The sequence below is a fragment of the Neophocaena asiaeorientalis genome, unplaced genomic scaffold, assembly GCF_003031525.2.
Source record: "Neophocaena asiaeorientalis asiaeorientalis breed wild unplaced genomic scaffold, Neophocaena_asiaeorientalis_V1.1 scaffold78, whole genome shotgun sequence".
NCBI classification, from domain to species: domain Eukaryota; kingdom Metazoa; phylum Chordata; class Mammalia; order Artiodactyla; family Phocoenidae; genus Neophocaena; species Neophocaena asiaeorientalis.
Window position 1 is genome coordinate 14,579,386 of NW_020175018.1, and position 20,519 is coordinate 14,599,904.

At 54.8% G+C, this 20,519-nt stretch overlaps 1 protein-coding gene across 1 annotated transcript in view; it reads left to right on the forward strand.

Moving 5' to 3' along the window:
• Positions 1-20,519, forward strand: part of HMCN2 (hemicentin 2) — a 149,524-nt gene that overhangs the window by 49,424 nt on the left and 79,581 nt on the right. The window contains exons 17-24 of the mRNA XM_024762540.1: positions 839-1,027; positions 2,154-2,249; positions 2,559-2,686; positions 4,327-4,471; positions 7,717-7,829; positions 7,954-8,113; positions 9,148-9,313; positions 18,527-18,654. Coding sequence (XP_024618308.1) covers positions 839-1,027; positions 2,154-2,249; positions 2,559-2,686; positions 4,327-4,471; positions 7,717-7,829; positions 7,954-8,113; positions 9,148-9,313; positions 18,527-18,654 — 1,125 coding nt within the window. The remainder of the gene's footprint in view (positions 1-838; positions 1,028-2,153; positions 2,250-2,558; positions 2,687-4,326; positions 4,472-7,716; positions 7,830-7,953; positions 8,114-9,147; positions 9,314-18,526; positions 18,655-20,519) is intronic.

Here is a 20,519-nt window from a genome sequence, read left to right on the forward strand (position 1 = left end):
AATGCTTAGAAAAAATGTTTGGAAGAAACACTACAAACCATTAACAGTGGTTACCTTGTGGAAGGGCATGGGATTTAGAGTGTGTGGAGCAAAAGTTAAGGAAATAAATCCTCGTGTGTTGCTTGGATTTTTTTTTTTTTTTTGCTTGGATGTTTTATAACTCAGGTCAGCAGGGCTGCCCTTGTTTGCATCTGTTATCCTGGTGGAATTATTAATATGGCTCTTTTCACTCTTAAGTGTCCCATTTGGACCATAAAGTATAAGATCAAGTTCTTTATAGGCTTCTTTTGATTTTGTAGTAGAGACTTATGTGCTTCTACAACACGTTCAACAGCAGAGAAGGATGAAGCATGGTAAAGATGAGCTAGAACCTCCCCACGAAGTTGGCTCTTTGGCAAATGGTTGCCGGAGTCTAGGAGACCCGTGAAAGGAAGCCCCCGTGGCCCAGGAAGAGGGCAAGGGAGGTGACGCGCAGAGCTGGTGGGGCTCCTGTGGCTGAGGGTGACTTGCAGCCCCTCTGAGGTGGGCTTCCCAGGAGGTGCAAAGAGCAGAAGCAGGAATGTTGCTCCCCCGTATGGCTGGGCAAAGCGGGGTCCCTGAGACCCCACGTAGGGTGTGAGGACTTCACCCTGCCAAAGGGCACTTGCTCTCCTCATCCTCAGGAGCTCTTCAGGGTGGACCTGCCAAACTCAAGTTGGCCCCGGGAGCCCTGGATATGAGTCAGGTTCATGAGGGCGCGGCTGGAAGAGGGAAACACCCCCAGCGACCGGAGGGGAGGCAGAGGCCTCCGAACAGTGCCCTGGGGGCTGGGTGAGGCTGACGGCTCACCTCCCTGCAGATGCGCCCCAGCTGACAGAGCTGCCCCAGGATGTCACCGTGGAACTGGGGAGGAGCGCCCTCCTGGTGTGCCGGGCCACGGGCCGCCCGTCCCCTATGGTCACCTGGCGCCGTGGAGATGGCCAGCTACTGGGGCCCGGGCAGGGCAGCACGACTGGGCGGCCCGATTCAGGAGTGCTGTTCTTTGAAAGTAAGAGATTGGGGCTGAGGGAGGGTGGGCCGGGGAGACAGAATGGCTTCCGACACCCTCAGCCCCCAGACTGGGTGGCCGGGAGCAGGGCCCTGACCCCCAGTGCTGACCATAGGTCAGGCTGTTGCAGGGTCATATGTCAGTTGGGTGACTCTGGTCACGTCATCCCACTACTCCGCACTGGTCACAATAGTGATAATGACAATACGCACCACCTGGGTTTAATAACAGGCCACCTTAAGGAGCTATTGCGTGAATAATACACGTAAATCCCTTAGCACAGTTCCTGACACATAGTGTCATATGTGGTAACCATCATCCTCACCATCCTCACCATCACCGCCATCACCATCATCACCATCACCACCATCCTCACCATCATCACCACCATCACCATCCTCACCATCACTGCCATCACCATCACCACCATCCTCACCACCACCACCATCACCACCATCACCATCACCATCATCACCACCATCACCATCACACCGCCATCACCACCACCCTCACCATCCTCACCATCACCACTATCCTCACCACCATCACCATCCTCACCATCACCACCACCACCATCACCATCACCATCATCCTCACCATCACCATCCTCACCATCACCACCACCACCACCATCACCATCACCATCACCACCACCACCACCATCACCACCATCACCACTACCACCATCACCATCACCACCATCCTCACCATCACCATCACCACCATCCTCACCATCACCATCACCACCATCCTCACCATCACCACCACCACCATCGTCCTCACCACCATCACCATCATCACTACTACAGCTCCTATTTACTATGTGCCAGGCCGATGCTGAGCACTGTGTTTGCATTATCTATTGACCCCTCCCAGTCACACTACAGTGTGCACTTATTGATAAGTTATCCCCATGCTACACATGAACAAGCCGAGGCCTTCTCACCCTTCCAAGGACTGGCTGTATCCCCCATCCCTCTCCTCCCTGCCATCCCAGCCCTCCTACCTAACCTCTGCAGGGCCAGACTGTGACAAGGGCGCGTCTGCACCTGGGGAGCTGGAGCCTGTGGGGGCTGGAGCCGTGATGTGCTCTGACAGTCAGCCCTGCCTCTTTCCTGCCCCTCAGGTGTGATTCCTGAAGACCAGGCCCCGTATGTCTGTGAAGCTCAAAATGTCTTCGGGAAGGTCCAGGCAGAGGCCCACCTCCTTGTGACTGGACATGGTTCGCTGGTGGATCTGGAGAGGAGGGTTTGGGGGGGACACCAGGCACCCTCAGAGACACACCCCCCCCCATGACTGCCCATCCTTTGGGACAGGTGTGTCCACAGCCAGGTTCTCCAGGAGGAGCATCTGGACCCCTACTTCCTGGGCAGCGTGCCCCAAGAAGTGCGCCCTTTGACCCTTTAGGGTCCCCAATCCTGATGCTTCCACTGGTTCCCTGGGGAGGAGACAGTGGGGAGTGGGGACCTCTGTCCCCCGGATGCCCACCCACAGGAGTCTCGTGTACCCACACTGTCTCCTCTCCCGATAGCACCTCCACAGATCGCCAGCAGTGCCTCCACCGTCCGGGTGCTGGAGAGGCAGCCCGTGTCCCTGCCCTGCATCATCCTGGCTGGGAGGCCCCTCCCCGAGAGGCACTGGCTCAAGGCTGGCCAGCCCGTGAGTGCAGGGCCCCTCTGGGTGCAGGGGAGGAGGGTGCTGTCACGTTCACACCTCGGTCTCTGCTTTGCGGTTTCCCTGTTTTGGAATGTCCTCTTCCTTCCTGCTTCTTTCCAGAACCTTCTCTGATAACGCACTGATAGCATCCTTCACCCTCTAGAGTCCTTGGCCAGAGGAGCTTGTGCATCATTAGTGCTGCGGGCGGGGGCACAGACGCAGTGCGTTCGTCACCCCCGTTCGGATGATTCCAGGGCAGAGACGTGACCCGAGCTGCTGAGCATCTGCCCCAGCTCCCTGGCACACTGCTGGTGCACAGGGGCTGCTTCGCCCATTCCCATCCATTTGGTTTTCTTTATTTCCCTCTATTTCCTTTCTGCCATTCACTCCTTTGCCTCTCCCTCCTCCATCCTTCTGGCCTATCCTCAGACAACCCGCGGTCCTTGTGTCCTGGAAGCTATAAAAAAGGTGCCCTCGCCCCAGCAGACAGCAGACGCTGGACACCCAGAGAGGCAGTGACTATGTGACCAGGTGGCTGCCCTGGTCCCGGGCCTGTTGTTCCAGTCTCTGATGCAGTGCAGACAGGGTCCAGCTCCCGGAGCAGGAAGGCTTTGCCGAGGCTGCTCGAGTGGGTGACTCCTTCCGCAGCCTGTGTAATTAGATATGACCCCGAGGAGGACCCTGCCTGGGCACGTAGGCTGCGGCGGTGAGGAGCCTTCCTCAGTAGAATCCGATGGGCACGTGGGGAGGGGTGGCCCTGGGCCTTGTCCACACCAGGACAGGAAGTGGCTGGAGATGCAGAGCTCGTTTAGTTCAGTGGGGATACTGGGTGGACCTGTGCCTGCCCAGCTGCCGAGTGCAAGGAGCAGAGCCCCCCTCAAGCTCACTCAGCCTGAAAGGGCCTGGTACCGAGACAGCCCAGGAGCCTCTCCCGGAACCGGAGTGCAGAATGTGCGGTTGGGTTCGTGGAACAGGGACAGGGAGGCTTAAAGCAGGCTCAGGCCTGGTGGAAAGGTTTTGGGGCCCCTCACCAAGGATGGACTGGCTGGACATCTTTATAGAGGTTGCCCCAGGCCCCATTCTGGACCAGTGCCACCTGCCCCACCCCGGTCCTGATGGGGACAGACGTGGGCACCCATCAGGAGTGGCTTTCTCTGCTTCTCTCTCCGGGACCACATCTGATGCGGCCACACCTCTGCTCTGCTCTGCATGGCTCTGTTCTCTCCCCACAGACGGGTTGTCCTTCCTCTCTGTGGCCTCAGTGTGCAAGGGCCTTGGAGCTTCAGCCCCGACTTAGTAAAGGCTCTGGCTCCAACCCTGCACTCCTGGGAGAAGCTCCCATCAGTCCCCTTGGGTCAGGTGTCTTGCCCTGGACCAGTTGGCCCGGGGAGAGTGGGGTCAGCTGGGGGCTGGGGGTCGGGCCCACCTGGCCCTAAGGGTCTGTGGGGGGGTGGATGAATATCAGGGAAGGGGTAGGAGCATCACCGCCCCCCCAGACTCCCCCACCCTCTCCAAACCCCTGGCCTCTCGGTCCAGGCTGCTCCCTGCTGGCCTGGTGGGCGGTGAGGTTTCTGGGGTGCTCTGTCTCAGCTGGCTCTGAGTGGGGCCCTCCGCCCAAGCTGGTGCTTCCTCGCCCTCACCAGCTCCCACCGGGCAGCCAGCATTCCGTCCGAGCAGATGGCAGTCTCCACCTTGACCAAGCGCTGTTGGAGGATGCAGGGAGGTACACCTGTTTGGTCAGCAACGCGGCCGGCTCTCAGCACAGGGACGTGCGGCTGGTTGTCCAGGGTGAGTCCCGGAGTGGTGGGGGCAGGATGCGATGGGGGAGGGCACCCGGGGGGAGCTTGACCTTGAACATCTCTGTTTAGACAAATTGCACGAATAGTACATACTCGCTGTAAGAAATTTAGAGATTGGACAACCCCCCCCGCCACACACAAAAAAAAACCCAAAACAAAACCAAACAAACAAAAAGCAACCTCCCTTAATACCAGTAGCTAAGAAGAACCAGAATAATTTTACGTTTTGGTGTGTATCTTTCATACTTTATACACACGTGAATTTGCACATGTACATATACACACACTGTATATATTTATATAACATATACATTATATATACTCTTTAGATATGTTGTATATAAATTATTTTTGCATGATATATATTCTTTATATAAATTAGGTATAAATCCTTTGTGTATACATACATAGAAATAGTTAGAAACCAACTGGAACCAGGTAATATTACTGTCTTGCAACCTGAGTGTTTCTTGTGACAATATTTTATGACTCTTTTCTGTCAGTAATACGCAGAAGCAGTGGTTTAAGGCTGCATGTCCCCTGTTTGGATGAGCCAGGAGTGTCTAACCTGTCCCCTAGTGTCCTGTTTCTCACCAGCATGAACACCTGGGGATAAACATCCTCATGCCTACGCTTCCCTGGTGGCGCAGTGGTTGAGAGTCCGCCTGCCGATGCAGGGGACACGGGTTCGTGCCCCGGTCCAGGAAGATCCCACATGCCGCTGAGCCTGCGCGTCTGGCAACAAAAAAATCCTCATGCTCCACCTCTGCCCACGTGACCAGTTCTTTCCCTAAATCTCTGAGTTTTGACTCACAGAGATTGCGCATTTTTAGGGCTTTTCGTGTATTTTGCCCAGTTACTTTCCCACCCACAGCATTGGAGAGTCCCTGTTTCCCTTCACCCACCCACCAGGTACCACCGTTCTTTTTAACAAGAAGTTTAAACAAGAAGTTTAAACTAAGTCTGGTTATGTTTTGTCATTTACCGCATATGTTAATATCCTCTTTTTGTTTGTTTCACTTGTTTTATTAAAACCCGGAGGGATGAGCGGGAAGAACTCATCATTCCCCATTTTGTAGAAGAAAACTGAGGTGCAGAAGAGGCTGGGTTTAGAACCCAGCTGTCCGGTCTCCTCATAATTCCAATTAATAAGAGTGATCAAAGGTTGGGCATGTGTCATGTGCCAGACCTCTGAGAGGTTGTGTGCAGGTTTTACTTAATTTTCCTAACTGCTCCAAGAGGTGGGTTTAAAAGACTCCACGCTTCTTTGACGTTAAGGAAGCTGAGCCTCCGAGATGGAGGTAACTCACCAAGTCACAGGATCAGCAGAGGCTGCCTCTGTAGAAAGCCTCACCCCCTAACTTCCCACCCTGCCGCACAGCCTCCTCTGTGCAGTGGTGATCCAGCGGTCTCTCTTGGCTAATTTCATTTCCGTTCAACAAATGCTAATCGACTTGCTGGCTTTTGCCACCTGGGAAAATCCAGAAGGGCATTTCCCACCCTAAAGGAACTGAGTGTTATCGTCAGAGCCCTTGGCCTCTGGCTTTCCCTCCGGGTTCTGGTTTTTCCATGCCCGTTTCCCCCTCCCCTGCTCCTCTTGGAGACATCCCCCACTCCCGCCCTGTTTTAATGCCTGCAGATCTGGATGGTGCCCAGGACAGATTTTGCACTTGTTTTCAAGTTCACTGTGTCCTGTGAACACTATTTTCTGCCGTTTCTCATCCGTCCATCCCCAGAGAGTGAGCAGGGAATTAGGGTTAATTTAGCTTTTTAGCTGACCAGGGAATATGGGTACCAAAAGATTAAGTGGTTTATCCAAAGTCCCACAGTTAAGAAACGGTACAGCTTGTTCCTAAACACAGGCTGCCCTATGTCTGGGGCATGAATTTACAGCAGTGGTGGCTGTCTTCTGTTAAAATTTTTTTTTTTTTTTTTTTTAAATCATGATAAAATAGGGACTTCCCTGGCAGTCCAGTGGTTAAGACTCTGTGCTTCCACTGCAGGGGGCACGGGTTCGATCCCTGGTCGGGGAACTAAGATCCCACATGCCACATGGCATGGCCAAAAAATAAAAAAATTTTAACAATCATGATAAAATATACATAATGTAAAACTTACCATTTTAACCATTTTAAAGCCTACAGTTTAGTGGCATAAATTAAGTGGCATAAGTGGCATTCACATTGTTGTACCACCAGGTTCGTTTGCCCAATGCACAGCAAGCCAAAGGGCTGAGACGCCGAGGTTTGCAGCGGAGAAAGGATGTGTTCACAAGGCAGCCAAGCGAGGAGACAGGAGAACAAACCTCAGGTCCACCCCCCCAAAGCCCGGGGGCTTGGGGTATTTATGGGATAAGGAAGCAGGGCGGTCTTAGGCGTGGGGAAGGTGATTGCAGGTAGGGAAAAGGTGAGGTAGTCAGTGTTCTGTGCAGGTGTATCTGGGTTACATGCTTCTTCATGGGATGCATGTTCAAAAATGGAGGCGCCTAGCATGATCTGATGGTGGGGTCCTTGGCCCTCTGATGTCAAAAGGTCATTCACCAGATACCTGTGCAGGCCCAGTTTTAGGGTCTGTGGTCCCAACCAGTCTTAGCTGGCTTGAGCTTGAACTAGACACCAAGTTCCTGGAAAACAACTCAGACAAACATCTTATTGTTTAGGCTACATGAAGCTTGGAGGGTCTGCAATCTGCAACGAACAATTAAGGGAGCTTGCTAAGTGAAGGCGGCTCAAGCAGAGGGGTTGTTAGCAAGCTGTAAGACAAGCCAGGAATTTCTGTTAATCCCATGTGGCACAGTTTCAGGATGGGTTTTTTTAACCCTATAGGGCACGGTTTCACAACCATCACCACCATCCATCTCCAGAACTTTTTCACCTTCCCAAACTGAAACTCTGTACCCACCAATTCCCCGTTTCCCCCTCCCCTAGCCACTGGCCACCACCATTTGCTTCCTGTCTCTATGAATTTGCCTGTTCTAGGTATCTTGTGTAAGTGGAATCATACAGTATTTGTCCTTCTGTGTCTGGCTTATTTCACTCAGCGTAATATTTTCAAGGTACCTCCATGTTGTAACGTGTCAGATGTTTATTCCTTTTTAAGGCTGAATAATATTCCACACGTACACACCACATTCTCTTTATCCATCACCCTCTGTTTGGATTGTTTCCACCTTTTGGCTGTTGCGAATAATGCTGCTGTGAACTTTGGTTTATGAAATTGGTTTGTTTTTAAAAGTGCCACCTAGAATCCAGCCCACTGCCACCCACCATATCACCAATGAAGGTGTTCCAGCCTCTCTCCCCTGTGTAGCCTCAGGAGTGCCCACCCCTACCGTCACCTGGACCAAGGTAGGTGAAGCCTGTTACCACAAAGGTAACCAGAGAGGTAGGCCCAGTGCATCATGGGAAGAGGAATGATGCAAATCGCCGTGGGGTGTGGGCTCTGCTGATGTCACCTGTGACTCTACCGCAGGAAACCAATGCCCTGGCCTCCAGGGATCCCCACTACAATGTGAGCAAGGATGGTACCCTGGTCATCGCCCGGCCATCTGCCCAGGATGCAGGGGCCTATGTCTGCACAGCCACCAACGCCGTGGGCTTCTCCAGCCAGGAGATGCAGCTTTCTGTCAACAGTGAGTGATGGCTGCCCCTGTCCTGGGAGAGGGGCTTGGCAGGCACTGAGGCAGGGGCATAGACAATCTGACCTCACCTGCATCCTCCTTGCATCTCGTCAACCCTGCCTCTAAATTCCTCACATCTGAAGGGCATGTAGACCAAAGCTGTCCTTCAGAGCACTGTCCCCTGTAATGTGGGCATGCTCTAAGAGTGGTTCCAACTCAGCCCTTTGCCACCGGATGGGGGGAACGTGTCACATTCACAAGGCTTGGAAAGACCCAAGGCCCTACACTGGACCCCCTCCCATCTTGGCAGCCCCTTCGCCCACCTTTCTCCCCAGCTCTTTGTGCCCAGACCCTTTGGCCTCCTTTCAGTTTCTTAAATGATCCATCCTGCCTCAGGGCCTTTGCATGTGCAGTTCCTTCTGTTGGAATGCCCTTCCCTTACCTGCAGTCAGTCAGATCTCAGTTCTCTCTGATCTCTGAGGCTGTGTCAAATCACCTTGCTGTGAACTCTCTGGAATGTCCCTTTCTTAGTGCCCATCACAACTGTGATTAAATAATTAACTGTGTGTTGAACTGTTTGGAACCAGTGTTTCCCTGGGGCCCTTGGCACAAAGGGAAACTGGGCATCATCTGATGGTTAATCCCATTTATTCCTGAGAATAAATGGGATCATCAAGGGCGAGAAGGGAGAGAGAGGAGAAGGAGGACAGAACCTGCCAGAATGTCCCCAGGGAAGGGAAGCAGGATGGAGAGAAGCAAGAGGAGGACACTGGGGCAGGAGGGACCATGTCAGGGTCATCAAAGCAAGATGAGCTTCCAGCGGGAGGAGGGGGTAGACATGTGGGGTGGGGTATGACTAGGGGAAACCATTGGATCTGAGCCCACCCTGAAACCTACACTGCCATTATAATCGAGCCCACCCATCTTCTGCATCTCTGGGGTGGCAGTGCCACCTCAGCTTCCTGGGGGAGCCATGCTGGTCCCCTCTGGGCCGCGACCCCTGACTCCCTGCTCTGTTCACACCCCCTGCATGATTCTACCAACAGCCAAGCCCAGGATCCTTGTGAATGGGTCGTGTGACGCAGACAAGCCGCTGAGAGTCACAGCCAAGGCCAGTGACGAGGTGACCCTGGACTGCGAAGCCCAGGGCTCTCCACCCCCACTGGTGACCTGGGCCAAGGACTCCCTCCCTGTGCCACCCGTCACCGACAGGTAACCCCAGTTGCGGGGCCTTGGGTCTGGGGATGGACAGAGCTTGGGGTTTGAGGAAACTGATCTCCAGGTGACCAGTGACCCGGCCAGTGTGTGGGACCCTGTGGACACCCCCAGGGGCATGCAATCCGATTACACACACAGCACTTTTGGCCATTGACCTTTAAGGGAGCATGGATGCCCTTCAGAGGGGGAAGGCCTCTGAAATAACACGCACGCAGTGCTTCACGCACGGCCGAGGGGCGCTGCGTGCAGGATCGCCTTCCATCTGCTCAGCAGAGCAGAACTGAGTGGAACTGAGGCTCAGCGAGGTGGGGTGACCTGCTTGTGGTCACTCAGCTAGGAAAGAGTGATGCCGCGGTTGAGACAGCCTCCTGAACGAGACACGTGCGCCGTCCTTGCCTGCTCCGCAGACCAGGTGTCTGGCAGCGGGGCTTTCAGGGATCCTGAGAGTGGGCAGAAAGGGAGGAGGTGCTTGGGCATCCTTCAAAGCCTGGCTGCACCTCCCCAGGCAGGGGTGTCGGGTGGGGTGGTTCCAGACAAGAAGGCCTCAGACTCCTGGGACCCTTGACCCTCGAGGAGCAGGGCTGTGGCGAGGGGGCAGCTCTGGCCGGTGACATCAGCCCTGGCGAGGCCTTTGAGAAGTTCCAGGTGGAGGAGGTCTCAGAGCAGCCTGCTGTGCAAGATCCCACTCCCGACACCCACACATGGGTCTCTACCTCTCAGATCATCTGTTTGGTGCGCCCTCCCGTCCTTGAAGCCTGCACGCCTGCACGCGGCTGGGGTCCTGGGGCTGGGCTGGCGCTGTGCTGCCCCCATCCGCGCACCCTTTGGTGTCTCTGCAGCCCAGGTCGTAGGGGGGAGGGAGTGGTCGTCTGGGGAGCCTGCATCTCTCCGCAGAAAGCCTGGTCCTGGCTCCTTGGCTGGGCAGCCTCCTGGCGGGTGCTTGTTTATTTATGTTTTGTTACTGAAATGGCACACCGCCATTGTTCACCCCTCCTTCTTGTGATGCGTTAATAGATCCGCCGGGAGCCGTACATCTGTGAGAGCTGCTTTTGCAATCCTGAGTTTTGCTCTGTCCCTTCTCCCCTGGCCCCCTCCACTTCGTGCCGGGCTTGCGGCTTTCTCTTGAGAGTTCTGAGATGCCAGGAGTTCACCTACGTGAGGTGGGAAAATACGCCTGGAGGGTGGGGCTGGGGTGAAGGGCTCAGAGCCTGGAGTTCGTCAGAGCCGAGTGTGGATCCCGGCTGGTTCTGTATTAGTCGTGTGGCCTCGGGTGGCTGCTGGTTCCTCTTGGACCGTTTCTCCGTCTGTGAAGTGGACAAGGTTGAAACCCTGTTCTCAAGATGCAGTGATGGATGTGCGATGCTCAGTACGTTGTCAGTGGCGGAAAATCACTTTGACAGCATTTTCCTGCTGCTGCTATAAACGAAAGCATCATTTCCAGCTTTCAGAAATTATCGTCATCCTATGTGTTATTTAATTCTCCCCAACATTTTTCAATGGAAAAGCTTTATTGAGGTATAAATGGCATGCTTTCCAATTCTGTGTTTTTAAGTAAATTCTGAGTTGTGCAACCATCACCACAATTAACTTTAGAACATTTCCAGCACCCCCCTCCTCCAAAGGAATCCCCACATTCATTGGCAGACGCTTCCCATCCCTGCCCGGCCCCAGCCCAGCCCCCGGCAACCACTCATCTGCTCTCTGTCTTTGGATTGATCTCTTCGGGACGTCTCATGTAAATGGAATCGTGCGCTCTGTGGCTTTTTGTGTCCGGCTGCTTTCACTTAGCATCATGTTTTTGAGGCTCCTGCATGTTGGAGCAGGTGTCGGGGCTTTGGTCCTCTTTCTGGCTGAATAATATTCTGTTGCCTGGATACAGCACCTTTTGTTGATTTAGTCACCAGTTGATGGACCCTTGGGCTGTTTCCACTTGCTGGCGACTGTGAATAACCTCACAGACCTTTGATTGTATTGACACTTCATTTGCGGGCTCTGGGTCCCCGCGCTTCTTTGGGCCTCTCCCTGTGGCATCTGACAGCTTCCCCACACAGAACAAAGCTCCCTCTTCTGCCGGACACACAGCTCCCCTTAGTCCCACAGCCATTCAGACAGAAGATGCAGGTTTTTAAAAACCCACGGGAAACACACAGGGAGCAGTGATGGTGCGGGGGTAGCTTTGCTGTCTGTCTGCTCCCCTTCTCCTCTACCTCCTCTGTCTCTTCCCCTTCCTTCTCCGAGGGACCCCCAAGGCTCAGCTTCAAAGCTGCCGTTCTGGAAGCTTGAGAACTTATTCTGATGAGTCGTGGGTGTTCGTCTACCTCCAGGTTCTGTGCTCCTTCTGCCTGGCTGAGCTTCCCCCTCTTCTGTGGTGGCCCCCTTCTCTGTCCTCGGATGGGGGAAGGCCTGAACCTATTCGGGTTGCCCGGGGCCTCTCTTTCCCGACCCTGTGCCAGCCTTGACCAAGGGCTGCGGTCAGGGTCACCAACAGACCTCCAGTACTGGTGCTTCTTCAGAGCTCCTTGGTAACTCTGGTGCAATCAGGGGTGAGAACCACCACGTGGCCGAGCCTCTGAGGCCTCCTGCATTTCTGTTTGGGCGGCGGGGGGGTGGCCCTCTTCTCCTGCTGGCCATCCTGGAGGTGGGTGGGGTGAGCGGCATCACGCCCAGTGCCTTGAGGGGGAAACAGAAGCCATGGGGTGTAGGGATCTGGGATCCTGATCTCACTTCCCAGGCTGGGCCCTAACATGCACACCCACACCCCCACAGACACACATAGACATGCACAGACATATACAGACATGCACGGACACATATAGACATGAATACACGTGGACAGGAGCACAGACAGACACAGACACACATAGACACACGGCCACGCACACTGACACCAACACAGATACAGACACATGTGGACGTGCACACAGATGCAGCAGAGATGCAGACATGAGAACACGTGGACACACACATATCAGGCTTCTGGGCCAAGGTCGGGCAGGCCACTGCTCTTTCTGGAGATTCTAGAGAGTATTCTGAACTCAGGGAGCCTTGACCTCCTGAGTCAGCAAGTCCTAATGGAAAGAAAACAGTAGGAGCTTGAGTACCCATGAAACTCTAAACCACCCACCTGTGTCCATGACCCCTTCCAGTGTGTTCTTGTAGATGCTTCTAGAGAATTAAATTGAGTGCCTCTTCCATTCTGCCCTTATCATTGATATTTTTCCACATTTACCCATTTTCTAGATTCATCCTGGCCCACGTCATTGCTTTCCATTTAAAGGGCAAGATAACATTCCAGGGCGTTCAGCTCTCATCGTTGCTAAGCTCTTTCTCTGTTTGGGGCAGATGCTCCGTTGCCAGTTTTGGGCGGTAATAAATGGGGCTGTTGGAACATTTTTGCACAAATGCTTCTCTTTATCTCCTGGGTCATTTCCTTGGGATATAGTCCTGAAAGCCAATGGCTGAGTCCAAGGCTGGGAATGGTTATCGGGTGCCTCTCACCCTGTGGGACTGCTGTTTGTGAAAGGGCCATTTGAGTTGTGAATTCAGAATTGAAGTCCGCAGGATTTATTGAGCATCTCATGTGCCCAGGACTGTGCCGAAACTGTCTAGGAGAGAGAAGACATGGGCTCCGGCTGTGTGTGACATCAGGTAGCAAAAGACCTAGGGTCCCATCCCAGCCTTGCCCCCAACTCTCTGAATGAACCCGAGCAAGACCCTTCCCCTCTCTGGGCCTCAGTCTTCCCGTCTGAGAAATGAAAGGGTTGGACAGGCGATGGTGGCCAGAGAGTGCCTAGTGGCTCTGGTCCCATGATTCAGCCCAGGGATGCTGGGGCGAGGTGGTGTTGCTAGGCAACAATGTTTGTTTCTGGTTCTGATGTGTATCTGGGACAGCTGCGAGTACTCCTGGCTTCAGCACTGGCTCCCGGGGGCAGCCGGCCAGGGTCCCACACAGGGCCAAACCAGCCGCATCCGGGGGAGGGGAGGGGACAGGGAGAGGATAGAGCACCCCGAGGATGCTGCAGGGCAGTCGGCACACCCACTCCCTCTCATGGCCCAGTGTCGAGGTTGGGGGGCTGCAGCTGGGTTCTGACGATCCAGGAGAAAAGCTGCTTCCTCCTTAGAAGTGAGTGGCATGGCATGGACTGCCCAGGGGCCCCTCGTGGGGTCTTTACCTTGGGGGAATCTTCATAGCTCATCTGATTCCTGGCCTGGTGGCTGGGTGACCATGGACAGCAGGACTTCGTCTCTCTGGGTCTCTGCAAAAGGGGCGATGATAGTAGGATCTGCGGCTTGGCTGTTGAGCGTTTCAAGTGACAGTATGCACGAAGTGCTTAGCTGTGCAGTGGCGCGTAGGAAGCGCTCATGTGTAGACAGCTGTCACCTGTCAGCATCTCTGGGTTTATGTTGCATGGGCTCAGAGGATGTGTTTTCTCCCCCTCGCTCATATATTGTGCTTGGCCCTTTCCTTGATATCAGGCCCCTCTTCCTAAACTGCTCCAGCTTGGGGTTTCCGTTTGGGGCTTCCTTATAAGGGTCTATGGTGTGGGTCAGGGTCAGAGTGGCCCCTGGTGGTTGAAGGTGCTGTCCAGGCTGACTGGTGCTGGGGGCGGGGGGGGGGAATGGGCAATCCCTGCTGCAGCCTCAGACCCCGCCCTGGCCCAGCAGACAAGCGCCCAGCATGTATTTGCACGTGGTGGACGTCTGCTGAGCACTGTTGCACTGCGTGCTCTGGTTGAGGATCAGCCTCTGGTGGGCTCGGTTCTGCAGGGCGTGCTGTTCATTCATTTGACAGCCTCCGCCCAGAAGGCTCTGCTCACACAGTGAGGTTGGATGGGCCCTTTAGAAACGGGGGCAGCAGAGGGAGCATGGGACGCAGCGAGAGGGCCTGGGCGCAGGCCAACCACCCAGATTCTGAGCAGCCGGAGGACGGGGTGCATTTCTTTCACCCCGGTGGCCCACCTTGAACCCAGTGGCTCTTTGTCATATGAGTGAATGAATGAATGTACGAGAAATTGGCTGAACTCGGCTCCATGGAACTCAGAGCAGGGGAGGTGTGACCTGCCTGCCCTCGTCAGGGAAGGGTTCATGGAGGAGCTAGAGGCTCTGCTGCCTTGAAGGGGGTCTGGGGGCAGGAGAGCAGCATCGAGACAGGGTGGGGTGTGGGAAACAGTGTGAGCGAAGGTGGGAAGGGGTGCGTGTATGGACAGGGACAGCTGGGATTTGCCATCAAATATTCATCGAGCACCTGTTGTGGGCCAGCACCTGTGCTAAGCGCTGGGAACATGGCAGGAACCACCTGGGCAACCTGGCCGCTCCCTTCACGGAGCCATCAGACAGCGACAGGTGATTACAGGTGTGTTAAATGCTGTAAAGCCTCCAGGAGTGTGTGAGAGAAGGGGTCCGGCTGGGGCAGCAAGGGCAGCTTCCTGAGCCGCAGAGGAGCTGGAGAGGGGACCCCAGGCTGGGTTGCAGCGAAGGTGTGGCCTGGGATTTGCACTTTTTATCAGATGCCCTTTGGTCTCTCCAGGCGGATACATCCCCCTCGGAGCTCATAGGACCAGGGGGACACGGCAGGGTAGGTGGATCTCCCTCCCCGTCCCCCATCATCTGCATGGCTGTGTGAGACTCACAGCCAACAGTGAAGCCTCGAGCGCAGTGGAGGTCATAAACAGGAAATTCCCCTCGAACCTCTCCATGTTTTCATCTTGGCGCCACACGGAGCCATCTGGCTGCTCTCGCCTCAGCGGGGAGGCCACTGCTAATTACGCCACAGGCACAGGGCACACGGCAGCGCTCTCCCCACTTCCTCCCATCTCCCCCCTGCCCCTGACACCCCTCCCGGGGCTGCAGCCCCCAAACCCCAAGGAGCCTTGGGAATGTGGAGAGAGAGCGCCGGGGGCGTGGGGCGGGGGCGGTGCGGAAGGGCTGCCCTGCAACCCCTAGACCTCTAGGTCCTGTTTGGTCTGCCCCAGGCCCCATACCTTTTTCCTATATCTGGTCCGAGTGGGGTTTGCTCTGTGCCAGGTCTGGGCTAGGTTCTGGGGATACAAAGGCAAATAAGATGGCTGGGGATGTGTCCTCTTAGGCTCTTAGGGCCGACAAGTGACAGGTGGTCACAAGCCGGTGTGGTGAGGGTTGTGATGGGGAGGGCTCTGCAGGCCTCAGCTTGACCATTTATAAGATGGAACTTCCATTCATTCCGTTTCCTCCTTTGTGGTATAGCGAGCAGCCTTCCCTCTCTAGGAAATGGCCTGGGGATCATCATGAGAAAGACAAGATGCCTACATTTATTGTTGAGAATTGTTTCTACTTTTGGAAGTTTCTTTCATTATTTTTTTTTTTTATCCCAGAAGCTCCCACTTCCTATCCTTTTAAGGGCTTGGTGAGGGAGGAAGCAACTTCTCTAAAATTCTTAGAAGAACTAGAAGGCAACCTCTGAGATAAAGGAATTCCAGAGCAGCCTTTTCAAATATGAAGAAATTGGGGTTCAGAGACGTTGTCTGCCCTGCCTGGGCTGGCTCAGCACGTCAGATCCAGAACTCTGGTGCTCAGCCTAGACCTCTTTTTGCTGACCCATGCGTCCCTGCTTGGCTAGTCAAGGTTTGTAGCAAAGTCCCCTGAGGGAACCGTGTCCCTGCACCAGGTGTGACTCAGTGTGTATGTTTCAGCCTCAAACTGATTTGGCTCGTGTTTGGTGGATGTCAACATTATTTAACTTAAAAAAAAAAATTGTGGATGAGAAAAGCCAAGCCAGGGGAGGGGAGCCACACAGGGGAAATGTTTACTTGTCACTGAGACAAGAAAGCATCTGTGTTGTTTTTTCCTTTTTTCTTCCGCTTTGGAAGATTAAGGGACCTACTTAGGGCTGCCCAGCTGATTGGGGGCTGGGTGGCGAAACACAGCCATGTTGAGGGGGGCGTGGTTTTTGCTAGCAGCAGGGCTGTTTATTGAGCACTTACTATGTCCCAGGGACCATGGGCTTTGTGTGCACCATGTCACGCCATACGTGCCGTCTCCTGTGATCCCAGGTGAGGACACCGGGACTCAGGGAGACGGAGTCCTTGGCCCAAGGTCAGCCTTCAAGAGGCCGAATGGTGGTGGATGCGGGGGCCACTTGCTGTCAAAGACCTGTTCCCATCTGCTCCGCTGGGCTGCTTCTCAGGGCAGGGGCACTTCCCTGTGTCCTGGGGCAGTACTCCAAGGGGTGGTCCCCCTGAGGACCTTGGTAAAACCCCGATTCCAGCCTCCCCCCACAGATCAGAGTCTCTGGACGGGGCCTGGGAATCTGTATGTTTCACATATAGCTGGAAGATTCTGATAAGAAGCCCTGCTCTGCAAGGGGGAGTGATGGCCTCTCTACCTGTGAGAGCTGATGGTGTGTGAGCCTGTGACGCAGGAGTCCTGCTCCTGTGCGTGGGGACACATACATCAGTGTGCAGAGGACTCTGGTGGTGAAAGAAAGAAAGAACGAATGAAGGAAAGAAGAGAGGGAGGGAGGAAAGAAAAACCTGAATGTTTAAGTGCCCACCAAAAGGAGAACAAATTAATCCAATCGTGGTACGATCACACAACAGACGACTATACAGCAGTGAAAAGTGAATGAATTAGACCCACACACATACACGTGGTGCCATTTATATAAGAGTTTTAAATGATGCAAAACTGCATTGTGTATCGTCATGGATACACTGTCGTCACCATGATAACAGCTGACCTTTGCTGAGTACGTCTGTTCCAGGCACTGTGCCGTGAATTAGGTTTCTCAGTTCTCCGGACAACCCTATGATGGCTAAGTACCACTGTTGTCTCTTTTTTCCAAAAGGAGACAACCGAGGCACAGAGAGGTTAAGTGACTTGCCCAGTGTCACACAGCAAGCACGTGGCAGAACAGGGTCGGACCTAGTTGTCCCAGCCCAGTGCCTGGGCTCTAGAGACCACTGCCTGGTATATCACTCACAACTGTCCTCAGAGAACTTGCCCCAGGTGCCTGCTGGAAGCTCAGGGCAAACTGGACGAAGGGTTTGCTGGGTAGGGGGATTACAAGCCCACTTTACATATGGAGAGACGGAAAACCAGCAGAGCACAGCTAGTCCCCCGTGGTTGTCCAGAGAGTGAATTGCCAGCAATATTGACCTGTTTAATAAGTGCACGTCCAGCACTTGGCTTGCACCTGCTTGGGAGATGGGGGCTATTGTCATCCCCGTTTTGCAGAGGAGGAATCTGAGACTCAGCAGAGCGGGGAGTGGAGACCGGGACTGGAGTCCAGCTGTACCCTGATGAGCATAGGCGGGGGAGGGGCTGGCCCTTGAGGTTACCACCCCCACTCCCCGCCCCCGTGCCAGCTGCTTGCACTTGGGGCCCTGCTGTGGCCAGTGGCTGCAGCTGCCAACTCAGTTCTACGGGGGCAGGGACTGCACGGAGCCAGCACATGTGGGCTGGTGACATCATATGTGCAGAGGCCCCCTCGGGTCCAGCCCAGCTGCAGGAGCCTGGCTGGGGGTCCCAGATCCCTGTGGGATGGGGGCCGGGTGACTTCAGCAAGGTGGGCCAGGTTGGGGAGTGTAGCGATGGGGGACCTCTGCAACTTCCTCCTGAGGGCCCAATACAACGCCGGACAACAGGACACTGAAAAGCCCTGGATTCAGAGCCTGGCCAGACCTGGCACTTAGACGCAGAGGGTCTCTGGGCTGCAGCCTCTCCCTGGAAGCCGTTGTTGGGGGGGCCTCCAAATGAGGCCTCATCCCCACTCTCAGGGCAGGGTCGAGGAACGGTAGGCAGGTGCATCAGAGGAGGGAGAGTTACTGGCGACTAGGTACCAGGCCCTGGGTTGAGCCCACGTGGAATCTGTTCACCAGCCTCAGCCACAGAACTTCTTAATATGCCCATTTTACAGATGAGGAAACGGAGGCTCCAAGAGGTGAAGGGACTTGCTTCACCCAGCTGGGAAGGGTTCAAAGTTAAACCCAGCCAGCGGACTCCTAGCCTAGTGCTCTTTGTCTGTTACGCAAGTTGGAGGGGACCTGGCCTTGGCCTGGTGGTTTGGGGGAAGTGGAGGCAGGGCAGGGGGAGGAGTGAAGGGTGGGTGGCGGACACTGCCTCAGTCCTGGCAGGCTGCCTGGAGGAGGCAGCTGGTTCAAGTTGGGTCTTGGGCGTTTCCGGCAGAGGTGGGGTCGGTTGGGGTCTTACCAGTGCCCTTCACTCCCACAGGCATTGCCTCCTTCCATCAGGCTCCCTGCATCTGGCCCAGGCCCAGTTGAGTGACAGCGGCCTCTACGAATGCACAGCCAGTAACCCTGCGGGGTCCGCTGCTCGGTCCTACATCCTCAGGGTGCAAGGTAAGGTCCTGGCTGGCAGCCTCTGTCTCACACCGTTTCCCCCAACCCCCATCTTTCTTAGGCCTCTCGTGCCCCTCCCCCATCTCCACGCCAGGCTCTGTCACCTCTTCATGGTCCTCCAGTGTTTCTTCCATCAACTCTATTTCCTGTCTTTTTCAAGCCTTATCTCTCCTCCTCACCCCCCTTCTTCCCCTCTCCTGAACCCCTTGGTTGAGCCCGGAGAGTCTGTTCAGAGGCCCCCTGAGAGCAAAGGGCAGGGCCCCGTGGCGTTGGAGACTTGGGCGTTGGGAGGGGGACCCACGGAGGGGGTTCTGGTTCCTGGCTCAGGTGGGGGCCCAGGAGTGCATGTTCACCTGGGTGTCCAGGTTCCATTCACAGAAGCCACTCAGTGGAGTCACTCCACCAAAGAGGCGGGGACCTTGTCATCTCCAGGAGCACGGAGATGAGTTGTCTGAGACAGGGGTCCTCTGACTGCAGCCCTCAGCCACTACTGACCTACATGCCGTTTTCATGTGGCCCACGAGTGAAGAATGATGTCTACATTTTTAAACGATTGGGGGAAAAAAGGCAAATAATGTGACATATGAAAATTATATGGAATTCAGGTTTCAGTGTCCATAAATACAAGCTTTACTGGAGTGCCACCACACACGTTCGGTTACGTACCATCTGTGGCTGCTTTCACGCCGTAATGGCGGAGTTGGGTAGTTGAGACAGAGACCAGCTGGTCTGCAAAACCTTTTCAGAAAAAGCCCTTTCCAGAAAAAGCCAACCCCTGATCTAAGCTGACTCCCCATTTTACAGGTGGACAGGCTGACGTTCAGAGAGGGAGGGGCTCAAAGCTTCTCTATGAGTTTGCATGAGCATGGGAGAGAAACAGAGAAGCAGGAAGCAGGGTGATGAGCAGGGCCTCAGAGTCGGCAGAGCTGGGTTTGAATGCTGACTCTGCCACGGACTGGCTGTGTGACCTTAGGCCAGCTGCTTGGCTTCTCTGAGCCTTGGATTCTTCTTCTATAAAGTAGAGGTAATAATGCCTATCCCATAGTTGTCAGAAAGGGTATTGATGACATAAGGCACTCAGCACGGTGGAAACTGCTGTTGCTTTCAGCAAGTGTTTTTAGGGGGATGGCGGGCAGGGCCTGTACACCCTTGTCCTCCTAGACAGTGAGGCTCTGGGCTCCGGGTGGGGGAGCTGATCTCTGCCCGGGGCCAGCTTCCATAGATGGTCTTATCTTTGGGCTCCTACTCTGAAGCTGGGAAGGGAGTGGGTGTCCTCAGCTTCCCCCGAGGGCCCAGGACACTTGTCCTCGTCTTCGAGAATTCTCCTGGGCTCATCCAGTCTGGCCCCACGGAAGCCACCTGGATTCCTGGTCACACAGACCCAGCCTTGGGGCCGGTCCAGCTCCTATGGGCCGACGCAGCGGGTGACTCTGGTCAAGTCACACAACCTTTCTGAGCCTCAGTTTCTTCATCTGCAAAATGGACATAGCATCACCCACCCCGTAGGAGGGGCCAACTGGGATGGAGGATGGGAAAGTTGCTTGGAAAACACAAATGCAGAAGAAACAATACCCACTATCCTCCCCAAGCCAGGAAAGGGGAAGAGCGAGCTGGGAACCCTGAGAGTGAGTCTAGCCGCAGTGTTTTAGGCGCCGCTGTGGAGCAGGCTCCTTGCTGGCTGCTCTAGCACTGCATCTCATTTCATCCCAGGGCTTCTTTGTGAGGAGGGGAAACCGAGGCTCCAGCCAGTGCGGGGTCCTGTGGCCAAGAGGGGCAGGGCTGGGATTTGAACCTCCCCTTCTGTGCATGCTGCCCCCTGGGCTGAGTCAGTCCCGCCGCCCCCTGGGCCTCAATGTCCCCATCTA